The sequence below is a fragment of the Schistocerca serialis genome, chromosome 10 (assembly GCF_023864345.2).
Source record: "Schistocerca serialis cubense isolate TAMUIC-IGC-003099 chromosome 10, iqSchSeri2.2, whole genome shotgun sequence".
Classification (NCBI taxonomy): Eukaryota; Metazoa; Arthropoda; class Insecta; order Orthoptera; family Acrididae; genus Schistocerca; species Schistocerca serialis.
The window spans coordinates 161,698,233-161,720,490 of record NC_064647.1 but is presented as its reverse complement, the minus strand read 5'-3'; the positions used below and the strand labels follow the sequence as shown (position 1 = coordinate 161,720,490).

Below are 22,258 nucleotides of genomic sequence, written 5' to 3'. Positions count from 1 at the left end.
GATCAATTTTCTTGAGATTGGTAGCAGATAGATGCCTCTATCCAAATATAAAGAAAAATTCAATATGTTAGCCAAGTTTCATACACAACAATGTATCATGTAATATGCACCAAATGCAAAATCATAGTGACCCCCATATCATGTCATGCATTCTGTCATCGCTGACTGGCCAAAAGGTGCAAAACACTTTTCAGTCTCCTCTTCTGAACAAACGAATTGCGCAGATGCGCAAAACTATAGACCTATATCTCTGACGTCGATCTGTTGTAGAATTTTAGAACATGTTTTTTGCTCGAGTATCATGTAGTTTTTGGAAACCCAGAATCTACTCTGTAGGAGTCAACATGGATTCTGGAAACAGCGATCATGTGAGACCCAACTCACTTTATTTGTTCATGAGACCCAGAAAATATTAGATACAGGCTCCCAGGTAGATGCTATTTTCCTTGACTTCCGGAAGGTGTTCGATACAGTTCCGCACTGTCGCCTGATAAAGTAAGAGCCTACGGAATATCAGACCAGCTGTGTGGCTGGATTGAAGAGTTTTTAGCAAACAGAACACAGCATGTTGTTATCAATGGAGAGACGTCTACAGACGTTAAAGTAACCTCTGGCGTGCCACAGGGGAGTGTTATGGGACCATTGCTTTTCACAATATATATAAATGACCGAGTAGATAGTGTCGGAAGTTCCATGTGGCTTTTCGCGGATGATGCTGTAGTATACAGAGAAGTTGCAGCATTAGAAAATTGTAGCGAAATGCAGGAAGATCTGCAGCAGATAGGCACTTGGTGCAGGGAGTGGCAACTGACCCTTAACATAGACAAATGTAATGTATTGCGAATACATAGAAAGAAGGATCCTTTATTTTATGATTATATGATAGCGGAACAAACACTGGTAGCAGTTACTTCTGTAAAATATCTGGGAGTATGTGTGCGGAACGATTTGAAGTGGAATGATCATATAAAATTAATTGTTGGTAAGGCGGGTACCAGGTTGAGATTCATTGGGAGAGTCCTTAGAAAATGTAGTCCATCAACAAAGGAGGTGGCTTACAAAACACTCGTTCAACCTATACTTGAGTATTGCTCAACAGTGTGGGATCCGTACCAGATCGGATTGACGGAGGAGATAGAGAAGATCCAAAGAAGAGCGGCGCATTTCGTCACAGGGTTATTTGGTAACCGTGATAGCGTTACGGAGATGTTTAGCAAACTCAAGTGGCAGACTCTGCAAGAGAGGCGCTCTGCATCGCGGTGTAGCTTGCTCGCCAGGTTTCGAGAGGGTGCGTTTCTGGATGAGGTATCGAATATGTTGCTTCCCCCTACTTATACCTCCTGAGGAGATCACGAATGTAAAATTAGAGAGATTCGAGCGCGCACGGAGGCTTTCAGACAGTCGTTCTTCCCGCGAACCATACGCGACTGGAACAAAAAAGGGAGGTAATGACAGTGGCACATAAAGTGCCCTCTGCCACACACCGTTGGGTGGCTTGCGGAGTATAAATGTAGATGTAGAAGTGTACGGAGCAATATGATGCACGAACTGTCACAAACACTGCATGGTGCTAAGAGTTCACGGATGCTGGGCTGCTCATGGCAACCACGTCTTCAACAGATTCACACATAACCTCAAATATTTCACAACCTGTGGTAGTGTAAACCATAGACATAACATCTAGTAGCTCCTGAAAAATCTGTTGTATTTAATCAGCACCCCGCACATATGCAATCTAGTGTTTTTCCAATGTATTCTTAATCTATAGAATTCTCAGGTGTCCCACCAGGTCACGCCAAAATCCCTCCACAATATTTCAGCAAACAGAAATGTTGCCATCTTCAGGTAGTCCCTGATAAATGCTGCAGGAGCACAGCATTAGTCAGAGACCATTTGAAGATGACAGTATGTCCGCTTGCCAAAATACCATGGGCGAATTACGAAGTGACCTGGTCAGACACCCAAGAATTCTATAAACCCCACACAAATACGGTAAGCTGTACATAATCTGTTACAACAGTGGTTTCATCAAGTGCTAATGAAGCAGCAACAAAGGTTTGACCTTTCTCCTTGAGTCGGTTTTCCAGATCCACACCCATTTCCTGGATCTGGCAAGATACTGTTTTCTCAAAGAGGCAAACTTCTCATTTCTTTACCTCTCCTCATGTTAAGCACTCTGCCAGCAAATACATGAACATATTAAGTATCTCGTGGCGCAAAAGGAAAATGGCAATGGGCTCATCTGAGAAGTCGTCATTTTGGCTACATTCACTAGGAAGTGAGAAGCATTAATAAATCGTACAATGCCAAGCATCAGACACACCCAGGTGTACAGCAATACAGCAGCCCACGAAAACAGTGTGACAGGACTGCATGGTAGCATGGTAGGTTGCCTATTCAACCCCTACCCTCTGGCGAACTGAAGGCCCCCCCCCCCCCCCCCCCCCTGCTCAATGGGCAGTGATGGAGCAGCCTACTCTACAAAGTTCTTACACCTTGCAGCCTTCCCTTCTTTCCTCAGTATGGGCTTGCCATCTGAGCTCTTAATATTCATACAGGTACTTGTAAAAGACGGCTTGGGAAGGATCAATTTGGATCCACAGAAATGTAGGAACATGGGGAGGCAATACTGACCCTACAACTTATCTCACAAGGTAGAATGAAGTGTGGTAATAGCATATATAGATTTAGAGAAAATTTTCAACAATGTTTACTGAAATACACAATGAAATTCTGAAGACAGCTAGGATAAAATACATGGAGCAAAATGTTATCTACAACTTGTACAGAAGTCGGGCTCCAGTTACAAGAGTGGAAAGACATGAAAGGCAAGCAGTAGTTGAGAGGGGACTGAGGCAACGTTGTGGTCTATTTCCATTATTATTAATATCCGTTAGCAAACAAAGGAAACAAGGGAGAAATCTGGAAAGGGAAGGAAAATCCAGGGAGAAGAAATAAAAACTTACGAGGTTTGCCAATGACATTCTAATTCTATCAGATGGAAAAGGACTTAGAAGATCAGCTGAATGGAACGGATAGTGCATTCAAAAGAGTTTACAAAATGAACATAAAAAAAAAGTAAAACAAATGCAATGAAAGGTAGTCGAATTATATCAGGCTATGCTGATAAAATAAGATTCGGAAATAAGGCACAAAAGGTAGTACCTGTATGAGTTTTGCTACTTGGACAGCAAAACAACTGGTGACGGCCGAGGACATAAAATGCAAACTGGCAATAGCAACAAAAGTATTTCTGGAAAAGAAGAAGAAGAAGGAAAGAAATTTGTTAACACCCATTACAAATTTATATGTCGTGAGGTCTTTTCTGAAGGTATTTCTTTGGAGTGTAGCCTTGTATGAAACTGAAATGTGGACAATAAGCTATTCAGAAATAAAAAACAACAGAAGCTTTTGAAGTGTGGAGCTACAGAAGAAAATTGAAGACCAGATGGGTAGAGCCAATAAGTAATGATTACATACTGAATAGAATAGGGGTGGAGGTGAGGTGAAGGGAAAGGGGAAAGGGGGCGAGGGGGGGGGGGGGGGGGAATTGTAGAGGGAGGCCTAGGCATGAATACAGCAAGTAGGTTCACATGGATGTAGACTGTAGTAGTTATGCAATAAATATGACTGGTTACAGCAATTTGTTTTTTAAGTTGTTAATCATAAGGGCTACATCAAGCATAACCTAAAGTTTTTGCATTTTAAATTACCATTATGTCATGAGGCTGAAGTCCAGATCAGGGACAGCAGCAGTCACTGTGATGCTTAGCTATTGCTCACAGGTTCGCAACACGTCAGTTTCGCGTAGTCAACGGGATGATTTTTTTGACACAACCAATGAGAGGCAAGAAGAGAAACAATGCATTTCTAGCACCGAAATTCAAACCGTTGTTTTGTTTGCTGTTTTTGGGAGTGTTAGTGAGTTTCGAGAGAAATATTTTGTGACTATGGCAACAAATGCTACAGAGTGGACTGATATTGGTACGGATTAACTGCAGAGACAAAAAAATCTATTAAATGTGCTGGTGAAATGATTAATTGAAATGTGGAAGAAGGCAGGTGGACCAATACTTATTTTTAATAGAATCGCAAGTTTGATGTATTAATAAACATTGCTCCGCATATCTTCTCCCATGATTTAATCAAAAACATTGTTCCACCTGGCTCCTCCCATGATTTAATTAAAAAACACTGATCCACTTACTCAGTGTGCTCATGCAGATTGATTGCGTAGCAACACAGAGGAAGGAAATATTTCACTGCTTTTTTTTAATACATTACGGGCTGTGATGCTGTCTTGGTTTGCAGATAGTAGCCCTGTTTAAATAGCTGTGACTCAAACAAGGAGCAATTAAATTTATAAACCTTGTTTACAGCAATGCTTCCCCCTTTCTTCTGACTGTATTACTTCAGAACATGTCGTCTGCCTGTTGCTCTCTCACTGGCTGCGTAATACTAACAGCTGACACGTCTTCTGTCCCCTCCATACCTGACGGCAAGTACTGATAACATTCCTGCACAAAACTCCTAAATACACCACTGGCCCTATCCTAGACTTTTACCTTGTCACGATGCTCTAGCAAATATACTTACTGGAGGAGTTGGAGCAGGATCAATGGAGATCTTCAAGTTAGAGGGCTCCTCCTCCTCGAGCCGCACAGACAGCATGGATGTGGGGTCTGGAACGGCCATGTCTTCATCGTCTTCATTTTCATTTCCTCCGCACACTGGGTCAGAGTCCTCACCACTGTCATCCACCGGCTCCACTTTCACCTGGTGGAGTGGCATCTTTCCCGGTTCAATGTATGCCTGTGAAATCAAAGATGCAGTATAACTAACTTTTGATGGTTTGGTGCTACATAAAGCCACATTTCCAAAGACAACAAAAACTTGCACAAGCACCACACCACCATCGTCCTCCAAGGCTTTCTCCACATGGACAGTCTGATATTCTGCTGGCACTGTATTCATGATCGTGTCAACTAACGTAAGACATGCAAACGTATAAAAGTGTTGTTGAAAAGGGGTCAAAGTATTATTCTAAAAGTATAGGAAGAAGTAAAACTACTTCTGAATTCCTCCATTTCTTGATCTACACAAAAGTCAGGCACATGTACGCTAGATAACATCACAGCTTGCCTTAAGTTACAAGTAACGCTAAATACTTGGCTGCTGGAAACATCCTTACCGTCACTAGGGTATGCTTACTGCACTTCTAAAAACACATTTTCTAAATTTTTAAGAGAAATTCTGGCCACTATTCATAATATCCTGAAGATGTATTGAAAAGTAAGGCTTTTATCTTAACTGTCATGTTTTGTTTTTATTTTTGGAGTTGGTCATGGTTCTGATATGTCACAGGTGCTGAAAATACAAATTTTATGTCACTAAACACAAACCAAAATAGCCAGTAGGATCAGCTTAAGAACTCCTGCAGAAAAAAAAACCCAAATTTTTACAAACATTAAAAATGCACCAAAATTTCTGAAAATGGGTACTGATCAAGCTGAAAAAGGGTACTGATCAAGCTGAAAAAGTTAAAAAATTTAAATACCTTGGTTTGAAAAAAGGGGCTATAGAACAAAAGATATGCAAAATAGGAGACTTTTACAACAAAAAAACGCATGTCTAAAAATGCAAAAATTAGGCATTACAATACAATAGCAAAGCCAGAATGTTTATATGCAGTTGAATGGCTAACATTAAACTATAACATACATAAATTAGAAATAACAGAAAGGAGAATCATTAGGAAAATATTATGACCACAAAAGCTAAAAGAACTTGGGAACTACACAATAATTATGAAATTTATTGAAATGTAAAAAACAAAACCATATCTGAAGTAATGATTAAAAGAAGACTGGTATTTCTGGATATCTATATTGAATTAGAAAAAAAATAATATAAAAGCCATAGAAAAAAACAGAAGTTTTTAGAGAAAAAGTCTTGAGTATAGAAGGGTTCCATGGCAATGGAATAAAGTGCTAGTGTGAAACTGTCAGAAGACAGGAGGAAAAAACATAGCGAACTTAGTACAGGAAGAAAAGAAGAGAATAACAAATAAGGTATTGAAATTGCCACATGGTCTTTAATTCGGCCACGAAAGACAGACAGACAGACAGACAGACAGACAGACAGAGAGAGAGAGAGAGAGAGAGAGAGAGAGAGAGAGAGAGAGAGAGACAGAATAATAAACAGCCGATACACCATAGACTCCCTTTTCCTGTTCGCATTCTAGCCTAGTGCTACACCGTATCTTTCACTCCTGTTTAAGCATTGCATTGATTAAACCAATGTGACAGTGGAGTGGAGGATGCACTGCAATCTGTGCAGACGTGTCTACATCAATGATTCAATGCCATCAGCTGTAGGATGTTTTGGTGCACGCTTAGTGTAGACATTTGCTTCCATTGTCAAGTCACCACAAATGGCTAAGGCTGCATGACAATGTTGCCATTGACATAGTGAATTCCAAAATGTAGTGTTTTCAAATGCAACATAACACTGTCACATATATTCAATTCCACAAGTACTGCAGTCGTGCTTATCTATGTATCTATATCGTTACTGTGATACTATCTGGCAGTGTGCATTGCTCAGTGTTATAGTACACAGCTGTTGCAGCTGAGTAAGTGTTTAAGGAGACAAAACAGCAGAGGTCATCAGTCTCCTATTCACCCCCAATGACGCAAGCATGGTACTCAATCTGTCTGGGTATGGAGTAAATTCCGTGTGCAAGTGTACTAACCGTTTGTGTAGCATGTATCCGAGGCAGGACGTGGTAACCAGCATGGCGTTCACATAGTAGGATGTGGGAAACTGCCTGAAAACCACATCCAAGCTGGCTAGAACCCCAACCCCCCCCTCCCTCCCCTGTCATTCTGCCGGGCAGATTCAATCTGGGGCCAACATACCTCCCTGCTCCTGAAGCAGTCCTGTTAACACACATCTACCCAAGCAGGTACAGAGGACAGACAGTGTTGGTTTTAAGCACCTATAGATATTACAAGCAATTTCAACACCATGGTACTAAGAGCAACCTGAAGAGTAACTGCAACATGCTAAATTCTGAAAACTGTAGGTCACTTCTATTTCTATGCCATTATTAATGCATTGTCATGCCCCTAATCCATGGTATCAGATTTATTTCAATCAAATGACTTCTCCTTAGCGATGCAAATTTAGTGCATTTATTTTTTGTTATGGTTTCACCACTCAACCATTGACTGAGAAAACAATGAATTGAATATGCTAGTTAGTACCATGTTACACGGACATTGTCCCCACCCACACACACTTTTCTGATTAGTCAGTTTATGTTTAACACATCAAACTTTAGATGAAAGCATTTTTGAAAAGCTGTTAAGTTTACTTTCTTGGTTACTTGAAATAGAGGCTGTTTATTTCCTTCTCCTAGTTTAATATGAGCACAATGATATGCATCGTGTAACAATAATTAACTGTGTCCGATAAGAATATAATCCCAGTTACAAAGGGCACTGCTAGTTGGCGTGCAACTCATTAAAATCCTCATTTATTGTTTGAAGATTGATATTTTGTAGTAGGAATTTCAAGATGGCATAGTTTCATCTTTCTTTTGAATTTATAAATTTCATCATTTTATCTCTTTATGTTACGTTGAAAGTTGGTGAAGACAACTGTCACAAAATATGGTACACCCATTACAAAATAAAATAAACGGAACACAGCCTTTGTCATGGGCTAATACAGCACAACACCACTAAGTACTGTTTATTAACTTTGATTGGCACAGAGAGAAAATTGTCAATAGCAAAAAGAAGTCATCGACTACTGATTTCTAGGCCTACATCCCTGTCAGACACCACAAAAAATGACAAGTTAATGTGTACACAATTTCTGGAGAATAACAATAAAAAAATTCCAAATTGGAATGTTACTCAATGAAAAATAACTGCATAAAATCAGTTTCAAAAGGACACTGCTCAATAAAAAGTGAAACACCAAATGACATGAGTAACAGGGAAGAATACAAACGTCAATAAGGAATTTTCTGCATTAAACAATGATTTATGAAAATGAAATAAAAGACTTTTTTAAATTTTCTCTCTCTTTCTTGCTGTTACACTTTGGTGTATTATTATTACAGTAATATGCTCACTAATATAAACTAATGAATGGAGATTAATAATGGCATGAATTCTATACAGTACTTTTGTCATCCTTCCCTGTAAAACATTTTCATCTAAAACAATACTTATCTCGTGTGTGTGTGTGTGTCACAAAACCGGCCCAAAAATATCTCTAAGGTGATAAAATTTTACTGTGTACCACAGGTGTACACAACTAACGAATTTATGGTTCAGTGAAAATCTGCCATTCACACCAGTTATCACCGCTGATTATCTCATAACACATCTTGGACTATCCCAGCTACAATGTATTCTGGAGATCCCAGTAGTAATTCTGTATGTCAGAATAGACGGTGTCACAAAACACTGAAAAAAGATGCATTGATGCGTATGTATGAATACAGTTATTTTAAGACTGCCACCAACAAGAAACTGTTCTTAATCACACCAAGAGCATAAATGGAGAAAGGGACGTTCACGCCACTTAAACGTACCACACTCCACAGTTTACTAAATACGACGCACAATTTTAGCAGTTGTAAAGGTCAACTCCAATCAGTGCCAAAATAATATGACCAGATGACATACAATTCATAAGTTTCGTATTGTTTACAGACAAGAACACACCAGCAAGCAAATTATTCTCGCGACAACTTCCAAAACTTCGTTCGATTTATGTTTGTTCACAAAGTCGGAAACAATACAATCCCACTACTTAATAGTTTTCGTGTGTTACTAGTTTTTCTATCAGTTTAATGTTCCGTAAACAGCTCTTTTGGTAGAATATGCAGAGTCCTCCAAACTTCGTTATATAACGAAAATGTAAAGGAAAGAGGGGACACTGCCACGCTTTCCTTAATCTATTGGATATAGCAGAGAAAATGACATTCATTTTCGTACAAAACATTCTGCAGAAAAGCTGTTTATGTTCAAGAATATTACACGAAATAGAAATTGACCCTCGCTTCTTCCGTTCTCTTATTCATAAACTACACTTATGCGTACCATTTGAATAGTAAAATAACCTCTGAAATGTGTTATCACATTAATTAACACATATTTCCGTAAGTTTAATTCAAACAAACACTGACTGTGGATCTACATGAAAAGCTTTCATCGATGCTGATATGGCATTCGCAATCGATACTTAATGGGCTGCCAAAGAGAAATAAAATTAATACTATTGATCGCTAGGTGTAGACAATTACACTAAAAATGTATGTCATTTAGTTGCACGAATACCATATTGTTATTCCATCAGAATATGAAAACTCTATGCAATCCCGTGGCACTCATTTGCGGCGACAACAGACTAACCCACAGACGCTACGCAGTTGTTTTTTTTACTATCTGTATCGGTATTCCATCACCCAATCCACCCTTGCCGAAAATCGTACTGACATGGATTTTTATTTCATACAGATATTAATGGAACTTTTTTTCACGTGTATACAGAAAGAAAATCATAATGGCAATCATTGTTCTAAAATAAAAAATTTGAAGTAACACATTATCAACCCATTTCGGCGAATATGATAGCACACTTACGCCAGGCAATTGCAGAGCGTAAAGCTGGTTGAACTACATACGTAACATTCGGTTTACTACTAAGAGAAATTTGGTGGTTCCAAGTGCACTCATGTTACGAAAGGGAACACCGGTACTTCTGTATAGTATTATAACGCAAAAAGGAAGATTAAACGTCTAATCGAAAGCAAGAGCTTTAGAAACTGCACTGAAACTGCAGTGCAGTTTTCAAGTGCACCATCCACCTATTTACTTTAATCGATTTGGTGAAATCACGGATATCCTAGAAATAGATATCCGGAACCCCGCCTCCCCGGATGCGAGTTCATTAGCTTAATCACTGCGCGATTTTGGTCGTCAATTTTGGAACGTGAACGACTTTAAAACATGTTGGATGGCAGGCCTAATGGAAAATATTATTACTTTTTATTTCAGGGGGTATGTGATAAGTCGTCTTACTTTTTGTGTGAGGCTCTTATAAATTCCTTCCAAGTGTCAATCCTTCCTCTCAGAGTACCACTTGAACCTGACATCGTCTATTATTTATTGGATGTATTCCAGTCTCTTTCTTCACCTGCAGTTTTTACACACTACAGCTCTCAGAAGCTCATGCATCATAGAAATTACATCTTAACTAATATCTTATCATCCTGTCCTTCCTTCTTGTCAATGTTTACCCATGTTCCTCTCCTTGACAGTCCTGTGGAGAACCTCTCAGTTTCTTTTCTTTCAATCGATTTGATTTTGCAACATCCTTCTGCAGTACTAGATACTAATAAGAATAATTCCCATGTCCGGCCATCCTGATTTAGATTTTCCGTAATTTCCCTAAATTGTTCCAGGCAAATGCCTGGATGGTTCCTTTGAATGGGCTGGGCCGACTTCCTTCCCCAGCCTTCCCTAATCCGATGAGACCGATGACCTCGCTGTCTGGTCTCCTTCCCCAAACAACCCAACCCCCAACTAACAAGAAGGGGAAAATAGTAGGGGGCTACTGTACAGATTCTCTCACTCACTCATGGAAAAGAAGATTATCTTTTAATGACATTTCAATGACAAGGTGTTAAGAGACAGTGCACAAGATCAAATTGGACAAGGAAACCAGCTTAGATTCCTTCAACCATCAAATAATTGAGGAAAACCTAATTATGAATGGCTAAGCAGGGGTTGTGGTGTCCTGAAGCTGAGTCCAGTGACTTAAGCACTGAGTGACCTTGATCGTAATTCACATATGGAGGTTGAGTAATTCGATTTATTCTTACACCAATCTCATCAACTAAGCTCACTGTAATGACCATGGATCAAAATACATGTTCCTCCACATAATAATTGTTTCCATCATGAGTAGAATATTCTGTCTTTATCTGTCACTAGTGAACAACCAGCCATTGCTGCTTTTTAACTGAAATTGTAGAGTAGATGTTATATGTTAGTTGCAAAATGCTGAAATTTCACATTAATCTTTATATAATTTCAAAGAGGTCCATAAACTGATAACTTAGTTCAAATATTAAGGGAGAGGGGAATTATAATGTCCTATGACTACAATTTCAGGAGACACAGTTGGAATCAATGGAATCAACCAATTCATACAAACACCTGGGTATCACAGTTTGTAGGGCTATGAAATGGAAGAATCATGCAAACTCAATCATTGGTAAAGCATGTGACAGACTGCGATTCACTGGTATGATAGTGGGATAATACAATGACTCTTTGAGGAAGATTGCTTACAAAAAGCTTGTGTGACTCATCCTAGAATGTTGATCAAGTACGTGGGACCTGTACCAAATAGGACTAACAGGGGATATTGAACATATACTGGGTGGTTATAATCAAAGTGCAGCTACCCACAGAGATCCAGTGTGGGCTCTAATTGTAGTATGGCAGCAAAGCTTGGTAGGTATCCTAATGCATTAATGCAGAAACGATTTATGCTGGAAAAAAATTGGTTTTAACTTTAGCCTCCAGGAGCAAATCTGGCACTGTGAATGCAAGTAAGATGTTACATATGTAGTGGAATACGAACAGGACATGGGCAGAAAATGTCAAACAAGTGAGGCACGCATAATGTTGATTTTGTTATTAACTGCCACTTACACAATTTGTTCAGTATGAGCACTGGAGACGTCATTGAGGTGCTGCATCTGTAAAATGACGTGATCAACAATTGCTTGCAGCAATTCCGGAGGAATCTAAACAATGTGTTCCTGTATACTGGCCTTCAGATAAGGTACAGATTGAAAGTCTCTCTGATAAATGTGTTTCTTTAGAGATCCCCAGAGCCAAAAGTCACATGGATTCCGAATGAGTGATTTTGCAAGCCATACATCTGTAAAACCTATGGAGATATCACACTCATGGAAGGTTTCATCTAGCAGATGTTTCACTGGGTGAGTGAAATGACATGTTGACCCATTTTGCATGAAAACCATGGCTTCCACACAGTTGTGCTCTTGCAAAGCAGGAATTACATACTATACGAGGAGATCTCGATAACACACAAACATTAAGATATATCTGACAGGCCCCCTGGGTGTATTCTCTTGAAAGAAGCACAGACTGAGAACAAAGATGCTTGTGAATCCACATCACACAAAAACATATAGCAAGTGCATTGGCTCTTCAGGCACAACATGTACATGTGGTTTAACAGTACCACAAATTTGGCAGTTCTGTGTATTCACTGGTGCCTCGTCACACTATTGAATAATGCTTGGACACATGTTGTCAACATTGATCCACCCCAGAAGTCAAAGAGCAAATTCAGAACATTGCTGCAGATCATGAAGTTTCAGTTACTGCATCACCTGGATCTTGTATGGATACTGTGTAATATAGACCATTAAACTTTTCACACTGTTGACCAAGGGATGGACAATTCTTGTGATACTGCTTGAGCACTAGCACTACCCTGGGCAACTGCTGTGGGGTTGGTTATGGCAACAGCAACCTCATCAATAACTTCTAATAGGATAGGAAGCCTTCCTCTTCCAGGTGCCACACTAAGCTCACCCATATTTTTGAATTTCACTATGATCTTCTTTAACCCATTATTAACAATGGGTCTCTTCTCAGACTTTTCAGTCAGCAATACTCTCCCAATGTGGCACTAATTTGCTGGCATTCACATAAAACAGTTTCACTTACAGTGCCCAGTCTCTCTTCTCAATATCCACACTGTCCGCTCTCGTTATCACATATCAAATGACATTGTGGATGTCATATAACCTATGTACAGCACTTCATTTGCACCTGGTAACCACAACTGGAACTAATTTGTTTTTCTGTGTAAATTGGTTCTGCATTACCATATCTACTAAGGTTTGCTGCCATACAATAATTAAAGACCACAATAGACTTCTGTCAGTACCTGGACTTTAATTATACCCACCCATTGCATAAAAGGGCATCTCAAATGATCAAAAGTTTGTTTTGCCCATGCGAGAGCTACACAGAGATGCTGAAAGTTCTGAACTGCAGATGCTTGGAAACAGATGCAGACTATCCAGTGAATGCCTACTTACAAAGTTTCAAGAGCCAGCTTCAAGTGAGAAATCTAATAATAGATTACGATCCCTTACTTTTGCTCTTGCAAGTCTCATGAAGACAAGATGCTCAGCATTATTTAAGCAGTCATTTGACTCATGCTCCATACACAAATGGAATGGGAAAAGCTCTAATAACTGGTACAATGGGCAGAACACTTCACACTGGTTTGACACTAGAAAGAGAAATGAAGATTAAGCAAAAAATAGGGAAGGCCACCACTAACACATAGCTGGTTGAAGCAGGAAGCACCGAAACACTTACAGTACAGAGAGTTAATTAGCTTGTGAACTCCCTCCTCCCCCCCCCCCCCCTCTCTCTCTCTCTCTCACGAATGCCCATGTCCACACACACACACACACACACACACACACACACACACACACACACACACACACACTTGTACCTCGAATCTTTCCTCAGATTTGTTTATTTTGATTGTTCTCACACTTTCACAGTGCTAATTATAATTTAGATTCACTATCACCATCAACCATTTGAAAAGCACCTATTGAATAAAGCCCTCCTCTATGCTTTTCCATGTTCTGCAGCCTCCAGCTAGAGGCATATAAGTTGCTCCTGCACATTTTCTAATCTCATCTATGCACTGTCGATAAGGCCACTGTCTCTGCATTTTCATACCTTCTGTAATCTAACAAAAAACTTGCTTTGTCTATTAATTCACCTGGCTTTATTTCTCACCCAGCTCCATTCTGTTTTCATTATAAATATACTTGTGGACAAACTCCAATTAGCCCCCTGATCATTTGCGTCTTTTCCTGTCTCTTCTAGAGATTCCCAACATTCCACTTTTGATTGCTGTTTCTCAGTTCTTTTCCAGATTAAAAGTCCATGTCTCATTGCCATAAATCAATGCTGTTAACATGCCCTAATAGCAATTTTTCTTTTAAGATCCACCAGGGATTTAGTTTTCAATACTGTACCAAGTTTATTAAAACCACTCTAGGCCACTTTCACTCTTCTTTTTATCCAGTCATTGTCTTCCATTCAACAACGGAGTTTTTGCTACTGCTTTGTTACAGAATTGTGGAATCTTATAGGTTGGTGAGTGTGTGCTGGAGCAAATATGCTATTTGACCAGAGTCTTCCAATTTTTTACAATTTGTGCCAATTGAGGACTGGAGTGAAACTTTTTAAGCTAGAGTGCTTCAAATTGTTTCATTGAATACTAAGGGAATGAGAAACATAAACTTTCATCTTGTTTTAATTTTTCTTTCTCAAATACTTTAAATGAGACATTTGGATCATATTTGGAGAAAGATGCAGCAGATTTTTTGTCAAATACAGCAGTTATGTTGGTACAGATGAGCTAGTTAATGAAATGGCAGCTTTCAAATTCCTGTAGAAAGAGCTAATAAAGAACACTGACACAGTTCCCCATTTGGATATTTTGAAGATATTTGTCTCCAAAGTATGAGTTACAAGATCCTTATCTAAACATTGAATTAGCTTTGATAATATTTATGACAATTCCAAACACTGCAGCATCTTGTCAATGCATTTTTAGAAAATTCAAGATCGCAAGCACCACTATAGGTCAAGTATAGGTGAAGGAGACAGTCAAATTCCTCTATCTTGTAGACAGAATGTGACACTGTTGCTAAATCTGATTTCAATGATTTAATCAATTAGTTTGCTTCACTCAAAGTGCGGATATGGAAATTAAATTATAATAAAAACACAATTCTCGGAAAGTAATATGTTCTCAACATCTAATTATAGCCTTTTTCTTTATTTCCAGTTAAAAACTTATACACTCCTAATAATTTATGAGAAGCCATTGCAGGATTCAAGTTAGCTTCTTATTTCCGTAGAGAAAATACGGAAAATGGAGGAATTGCCATATTTGTCAGAAACTGTTTTGATTTCAAGAATATTGATATTAATAGTTTTTGCTCAGAGCAGCAGTTAGATGCTTGTGCAGCAGAAGTAGTATTTCATAATTAGTACTTTATAATACACTACTGCCCATTAAAATTGCTACACCACAAAGATGATGTGCTACAGACACGAAATTTAACCGACAGGAAGAAGATGCTGTGATATGAAAATGATCAGCTTTCCAGAGCATTCACACAAGGTTGGCACCGGTGGTAACATCTACAATGTGCTGACATGAGGAACGTTTCCAACCGATTTCTCATACACAAACAGCACTTGACCGGCGTTGCCTGGTGAAACGTTGTTTTGATGCCTCGTGTAAGGAGGAGAAATGTGTACCATCACGTTTCCGACTTTGATAAAGATCGGATTGTAGCCTATCGCGATTGCAGTTTATCGTATCGCAACATTGCTGCTCCAGTTGGTCGAGATCCAATGACTGTTTGCAGAATATGGAATCAGTGGATTCAGGAGGGTAATACGGAATGCCATGCTGGATCCCAATGGCCTCATATCACTAGCAGTTGAGATGACAGGCATCTTATCCGCATGGCTGTAACGGATCATGCAGCCACGTCTTGATCCCTGAGTGAACAGATGGGGACGTTTGCGACACAACAACCATCTGCATGAACAGTTCGACGACGTTTGCAGCAGCATGGACTATCAGCTCGGAGACCATGACTGCAGTTACCCTTGTCGCTGCATCACAGACAGGAGCACCTGCGATGATGTACTCAACGACGAACCTGGGCACACGAATGGCAAAACGTCATTTTTTCGGATGAATCCAGGTCCTGTTTACAGCATCATGATGGTCGCATCCGTGTTTGGCGACATCACGATGAACGCACTTTGGAAGCGTGTATTCGTCATCTCCATACTGGCGTATCACCCTGCGCGATGGTATGGGGTGCCATTGGTTACACGTCTCGGTCACCTCTTGTTCGCATTGACGGCACTTTGAACAGTGGACATTACATTTCAGATGTGTTATGACCCATGGCTCTACCCTTCATTTGATCCCTGCAAAACACTACATTTCAGCAAGATAATGCATGACCACATGTTGCAGGTCCTGTACAGGCCTTTCTGGATACAGAAAATGGTCGCCTGCTGCCCTAGCCAGTACATTCTCCAGATCTCTCACCACTTGAAAATGTCTAGCCAATGGTGGCCGAGCAACTGGCTCGTCACAATATGCCAGTCACTACTTTTGATGAACTGTGGTGTCGTGTTGAAGCTGCATGGGCAGCTGTACCTGTACACGCTGTCCAAGCTCTGTTTGACTCAATGCCCAGGCATATCAAGGCCATTATTGCAGCCAGAGGTGGTTGTTCTGGGTACTGATTTCTCAGGATCTATGTACCCAAATTGCGTGAAAATGTAATCACATGTCAGTTCTAGTATAATATATTTGCCCAATGAATACCCATTTATCATCTGCATTTCTTCTTGGTGTAGCAATTTTAATGGCCAGTAGTGTAGTAAGTATATACAGATCACCTTCAGGAAATTTTGACCTCTTCATAAAAAATCTGGAAACTCTGCTGTCCCATCTCATAGCAAAAAACAAGGAAATAGTGGCTGCTGGGGATTTTATTGTGGATTTATTGATAAGCTCTGTCAGTGAACAATTATTGCAGTCAGTAACACTATCATTCAATTTAGTTCCTACTGTGAATTTTGCTAATAGGATATGTAAATGCTTTGAGACTGCCATTGATAATATCTTTGTAGACAAATCTAGGGAAAAAAAGTCGTATCACAAAACCAATAGTAAATTGGCTATCTGATCATGACATGCAGCATCTTGTGTTAAATGTTGAAACTTGTCAGGATAAAAAAAATCTATTAAATCTGAATACAGGAAGGTAATAAATAAGTCAAAAAATCTGACTCAAATGGAAAATACAATGAGTTCATTAATAAAGTTGCTTCCACTTTTGAAAATTGTTTTCCCCTAAAGGTAACTCAAATCACACAGAAGTCAAAAAATAAACTGTGGATTACACAAGAAATAAAGATATCATGTAGGACAAAAAGGAGACCGTATGTACTATCTAGGGACAGCTCTGATGTTAGAATTGTATCACAAAGAATACTGCAAAATATTGAAGCAAGTAATCCAGAAATCAAAGCAGCTTTATTATGAGAAAAAGAGAATTACATCAGGTAAGAAAATAAAAACTGTATAGGATATTGTGAAGACAGAGACAGGTGGGACCAAACAGGAAGAGGAACAGATAGCTCTAAAAATAAATGAGACTTTGGTAACAAGTACATGTAGTGTTACAAACATATTAAACAAGTACTTCATTTCTGTTACTAACAGCTTGGGGTTATCAGGTTCAGTGAACAGTGAAATGGAGTATCTGAGACCAGTCTTTAAAAATAACTTCATTAAAATAGAAATGACACTCACATCTCCCAAAGAAGTAGCATCCATCATGAAATCCTTAAAATCTAAGTATTCCAGTGGATATGATAACATATCAGCAAAGTTAATCAAAGAGTGCTCATGCAAGTTGAGTTATATCTTAAGTTATTTGTGTAATCAATCTCTTATCAGCAGAACATTTCCATACTGGCTAAAACATGCTGAAGTTAAGCATCTTTGCAAGAGGGGGGATAAAGAGATACCATCAAACTATCAACCTATTTCAGTTTTGCCAGCTTTCTCAAAAATATTTGAAATGGTTTTGTTCAAGCATCTCCTTGAGCATCTGACTGCAAATAATATATTGTCCATGTCACAGTTTGGATTTCTTAAGGGTTCTGATTTAGAGAAAGCTATTGACACTTACATTGAGAATGTACTCAATTCATTAGATAATAAATTAGAGGCTACTGGCATTTTCTGTGACCTGTCAAAAGCCTTTGACTGTGTGAATCACAGCATTCTCTTAAGTAAATTAAAATATTATCTTGTCACCGGCAATGCTGTGAAATGGTTTGAGTCTAATCTATCTAACAGGAAACAAAGGGTGTCACTGCAAAATACCTGTGCAGTAAGCAGTCAGTCTTCATCTGACTGGGAATTAATTACATGTGGTGTTCCTCAAGGTTCCATCTAGGGCCCATTGCTTTATCTTGTGTACATTAATAACCTGTCATCTGTTACATTGCCAGATGCTAAGTTTGTTTTGTTTGCAGATGATACAATCATTGCAATAAGTAGCAAGTCAAGTACAGATTTAGAAATAGCTGCTAATCCAATTTTCACTGACATTAATGAGTGGTTTAAATCTAATTCACTGTCATTAAACTTTGAGAAGAACCATTATATGCAGTTCAGAATCTGTAAGAGATTTCCTTCCAGCATGAGTATAATATATAAAGACATGCAGATCAAAGAGGTAGACAGTGTTAAACTTCTGGGATTACAACTTGATAATAAATTCAGTTGGGAAGGGCATACCACAGAATTGCTTAAGTGCCTACAAAAGTCTGTATTTGGCATGAGAATTATGTCTGATGTAGGAGAGATAAGTATAAAAATCTTGCATACTTTGGTTACTTTCATTCTATTATGTCATACAGGACCATACTCTGGAACAACTCATCAAACAGACCAAAAGGTTCTAGAGTGCAAAAGTGTGTTATAAGAATCATTCGTTGTGTAAATTCAAGAACATCTTGTAGAAACCTGTTCAAGGAACTTTGTATTCTAACCACTGTTGCTGTTGTTGTTATTGTGGTTTTCAGTCCTGAGACTGGTTTGATGCAGCTCTCCATGCTACCCTATCCTGTGCAAGCTTCTTCATCTCTCGGTACTTACTGCAACCTACATCCTTCTGAATCTGCTTAGTGTATTCATCTCTTGGCCTGCCTCTACAATTTTTACCCTCCATGCTGCCCTCCAATGCTAAATTTGTGATCCCTTGATGCCTCAGAACATGTCCTGCCAACCGGTCCCTTCTTCTTGTCAAGTTGTGCCACAAACTCCTTTTCTCCCCAATTCTATTCAATATCTCCTCATTAGTTATGTGATCTACCCATCTAATCTTCAGCATTCTTCTGTAGCACCACATTTCAAAATCTTCTGTTCTCTTCTTGTCCAAACTATTTATCGTCCATGTTTCACTTCCATACATGGCTACACTCCATACAAATACTTTCAGAATCAACTTCCTGGCACTTAAATCTGTACTCGATGTTAACAAAGTTCTCTTCTTCAGAAACGGTTTCCTTGACATTGCCAGTCTACATTTCATATCTTCTCTACTTCGGCCATCATCAGTTATTTTGCTCCCCAAATAGCAAAACTCCTTTACTACTTTAAGTGTCTCATTTCTTAATCTAATTCCCTCAGCATCACCTGATTTAATTCGACTACATTCCATTATCCTCATTTTGTGTTTGGTGATGTTCATCTTATATCCTCCTTTCAAGACTGTCCATTTCGTTCAACTGCTCTTCCAAGTCCTTTGATGTCTCTGACAGAATTACAATGTCATCAGCGAACCTCAAAGTTTTTATTTCTTCTCCATGGATTTTAATACCTACTCCGAATTTTTCTTTTATTTCCTTTACTGCTTGCTCAATATACAGATTGAATAACATTGGGGAGAGGCTACAACCCTGTCTCACTCCCTTCCCAACCACTGCTTCTCTTTCATGCCCCTCGACTCTTATAACTGCCATCTGCTTTCTGTACAAATTGTAAATAGCCTTTCGCTCCCTGTATTTTACCCCTGCCATCTTTAGAATTTGAAAGAGAGTATTCCAGTCAACATTGTCAAAAGTGTTCTCTAAGTCTACAAATGCTAGAAACATAGGTTTGCCTTTCCTTAATCTTTCTTCTAAGATAAGTCGTAAGGTCAGTATTGCCTCCCGTGTTCCAATATTTCTACGGAATCCAAACTGATCTTCCCCGAGGTCGGCGTCTACCAGTTTTTCCATTCGTCTGTACAGAATTCGTGTTAGTATTTTGCAGCTGTGACTTATTAAACTGATTGTTGGGTAATTTTCACGTCTGTCAACACCTGCTTTCTTTGGGATTGGATTTATTATATTCTTCTTGAAGTCTGAGGGTATTTCGCCTGTCTCATACATCTTGCTCACCAGATGGTAGAGTTTTGTCAGGACTGGCTCTCCCAAGGCTGCCAGTAGTTCTAATGGAATGTTGTCTACTCTGGGGGCCTTGTTTCGACTTAGGTCTCTCAGTGCTCTGTAAAACTCTTCACTCAATATCGTATCTCCCATTTTGTCTTCATCTACATTGTCTTCCATTTCCATAATATCTGGAGCATGAAATTTCAAACTTCTTCTTCTTGTCTATATTGCATTTGTCCACATTCCACTTCCATACAAGGCTACACTTCAGACAAAGGCCTCCAGAAAAGATTTCCTGACATCTAAATTTATATTAGATGTTAACAAATTCCTCTTTTTCTGAAACCTTTTCTTGCTGTTGCCAATCTACATTTTATATCCTCTCTACTTCAGCCACCATCCTGTATTTTTCTGTCCAAATAGCAAAACTCATCTACTACTTTTAGTGTCTCATTTCCTACTCTAATTTTCTCAGCATAGCATGATTTACTTTCACTACATACCATTGCCCCTGTTTTACCTACTGATGTTCTGTCTATAGCCTCTTAACAACGACACATTCCTTTCCATTGTTATTTTCATGCCCAGTGCCATCTCTGACAGAATTATCACATCATTAGAAAAATGCAAAGTTTTTATTTCTTATTCCTGAAATTTAATTCCTTTTCCAAATTTCTCCCTGGTTTCCTTTATTGCTTGCCCAAAGTACAGATTGAACAACATTGTGGTTAGGCTACTACCTGACTCAGTCCCTTCTCAACTTCTGCTTACCCTTCACTTCTTTCTGCTCTTATAACTACAGACTGGTTTCTATTAAAGCTATAGATAATCTTTTGGTCCTTTTATCCTTGCTACATTTAACATTTCAAAAAATTCGAAAGTCCAGTCCACACTGTCAAAAGTTTTCTCTACATCGACGCATGCCGTAAAGGTATGTTTGCTAATCTTCAATCTATCTTCTTGGACAAGTATTGTCTGATGTGTTTTTACATTTCTCTGGAACCCAAACTGATCTGCTCCAAGGTCAACATCTACCAGTTTTCCACTCTTGTCTAAATAATTTGTGTCAAATTTTGCAACCATGACTTATGGTTTGGTAGAATTCACACCTGTCAACATATGCCTCCTTTGGGATTGGAATTTTTTATTTGTTTAATGTGATCTGATTAGAGTTTTCTGGCCCTCTCTTATATCGGACCAGGGTTTCACACATACAGTACCTCCTTTTACAGCATAGTTACATAAGAAATAAACAATTGTAATATGACAAATAATGTAATGTTAAAATGAACTGAGTATCAGTAGAGACATTGCAAATAAATAATATTGACTAAGAACTAATAAGGTTACTTCTGTCAGTACTTCTACTACTGCTGCTGTTGCCACTAATCATGATGATGATGATGATGATGATGATGATGATGGTGATGGTGATGGTGACAATGATGATACTGGCAGATATAAAAAGAATTTATATGTGTGAAAGCAAGATGTTTTCTGATACAGCGAGTTCTGGGAGAAAGGAAATTTAAGGAGGCTGCACCATCTAAGAAACTGAGAAATGAGGAAGTTTTGGATGTTAAGAGTTAATGAGTTTGTACAGGGACAATGGTAATCCTTATTGTTCCTTCAGTAAATACATCAACTGTCTTCTGAAGCTGGAGGTGTCATTCAGTTCCCTAATAAAGTAAGAGGTGATTCCAGAGTGGCGTGCCTGTTCCTGAGAAGGACTTCAAGAAAGTGGATGAGTGTTAGAATGGGGCAGACAGGATTTTGCTCAGATGGAAATGGATGTTTCTGCCATGCTGTTCAGACATGAGTGTTAAGGTCAGAAAGAGATAGGGGCAGTGTACATTGATAAGACAATAGAGAAGCACAGTATGGAAATCCTGCACTTGTCTGCACACAACGTGGTGAAATACGATCAAGAGTCAAAAGTCACTGATACATCAAACACAGGCACTCATAGACAGTTACAGGTGAAGTAAGCTTTCCTGAACAAGACCTTGAAGGGTAACATCACTGAAATCGATAATAAATTGGAAGTACACTGTCCAGTGACATGAAGGTGACCGTCTGTCAGAAACCTGCATTATCAGTTTTTG

The 22,258-nt window shown here is 38.9% G+C and overlaps 1 protein-coding gene across 1 annotated transcript in view; it reads right to left on the bottom strand.

The window, feature by feature from the left end:
• The window catches only part of LOC126424629 (uncharacterized), a 117,073-nt gene extending 107,654 nt beyond the window's left edge, over positions 1-9,419 (bottom strand). Inside the window, exons 1-2 of the mRNA XM_050087363.1 lie at positions 9,326-9,419; positions 4,597-4,812 (exon numbers count right to left, since the gene is read on the bottom strand). Of these exons, the coding sequence (XP_049943320.1) occupies positions 4,597-4,812; positions 9,326-9,343 (234 nt within the window). The 5' untranslated portion in view covers positions 9,344-9,419. The remainder of the gene's footprint in view (positions 1-4,596; positions 4,813-9,325) is intronic.
• Between the last annotated feature and the right edge of the window lie 12,839 nt (positions 9,420-22,258).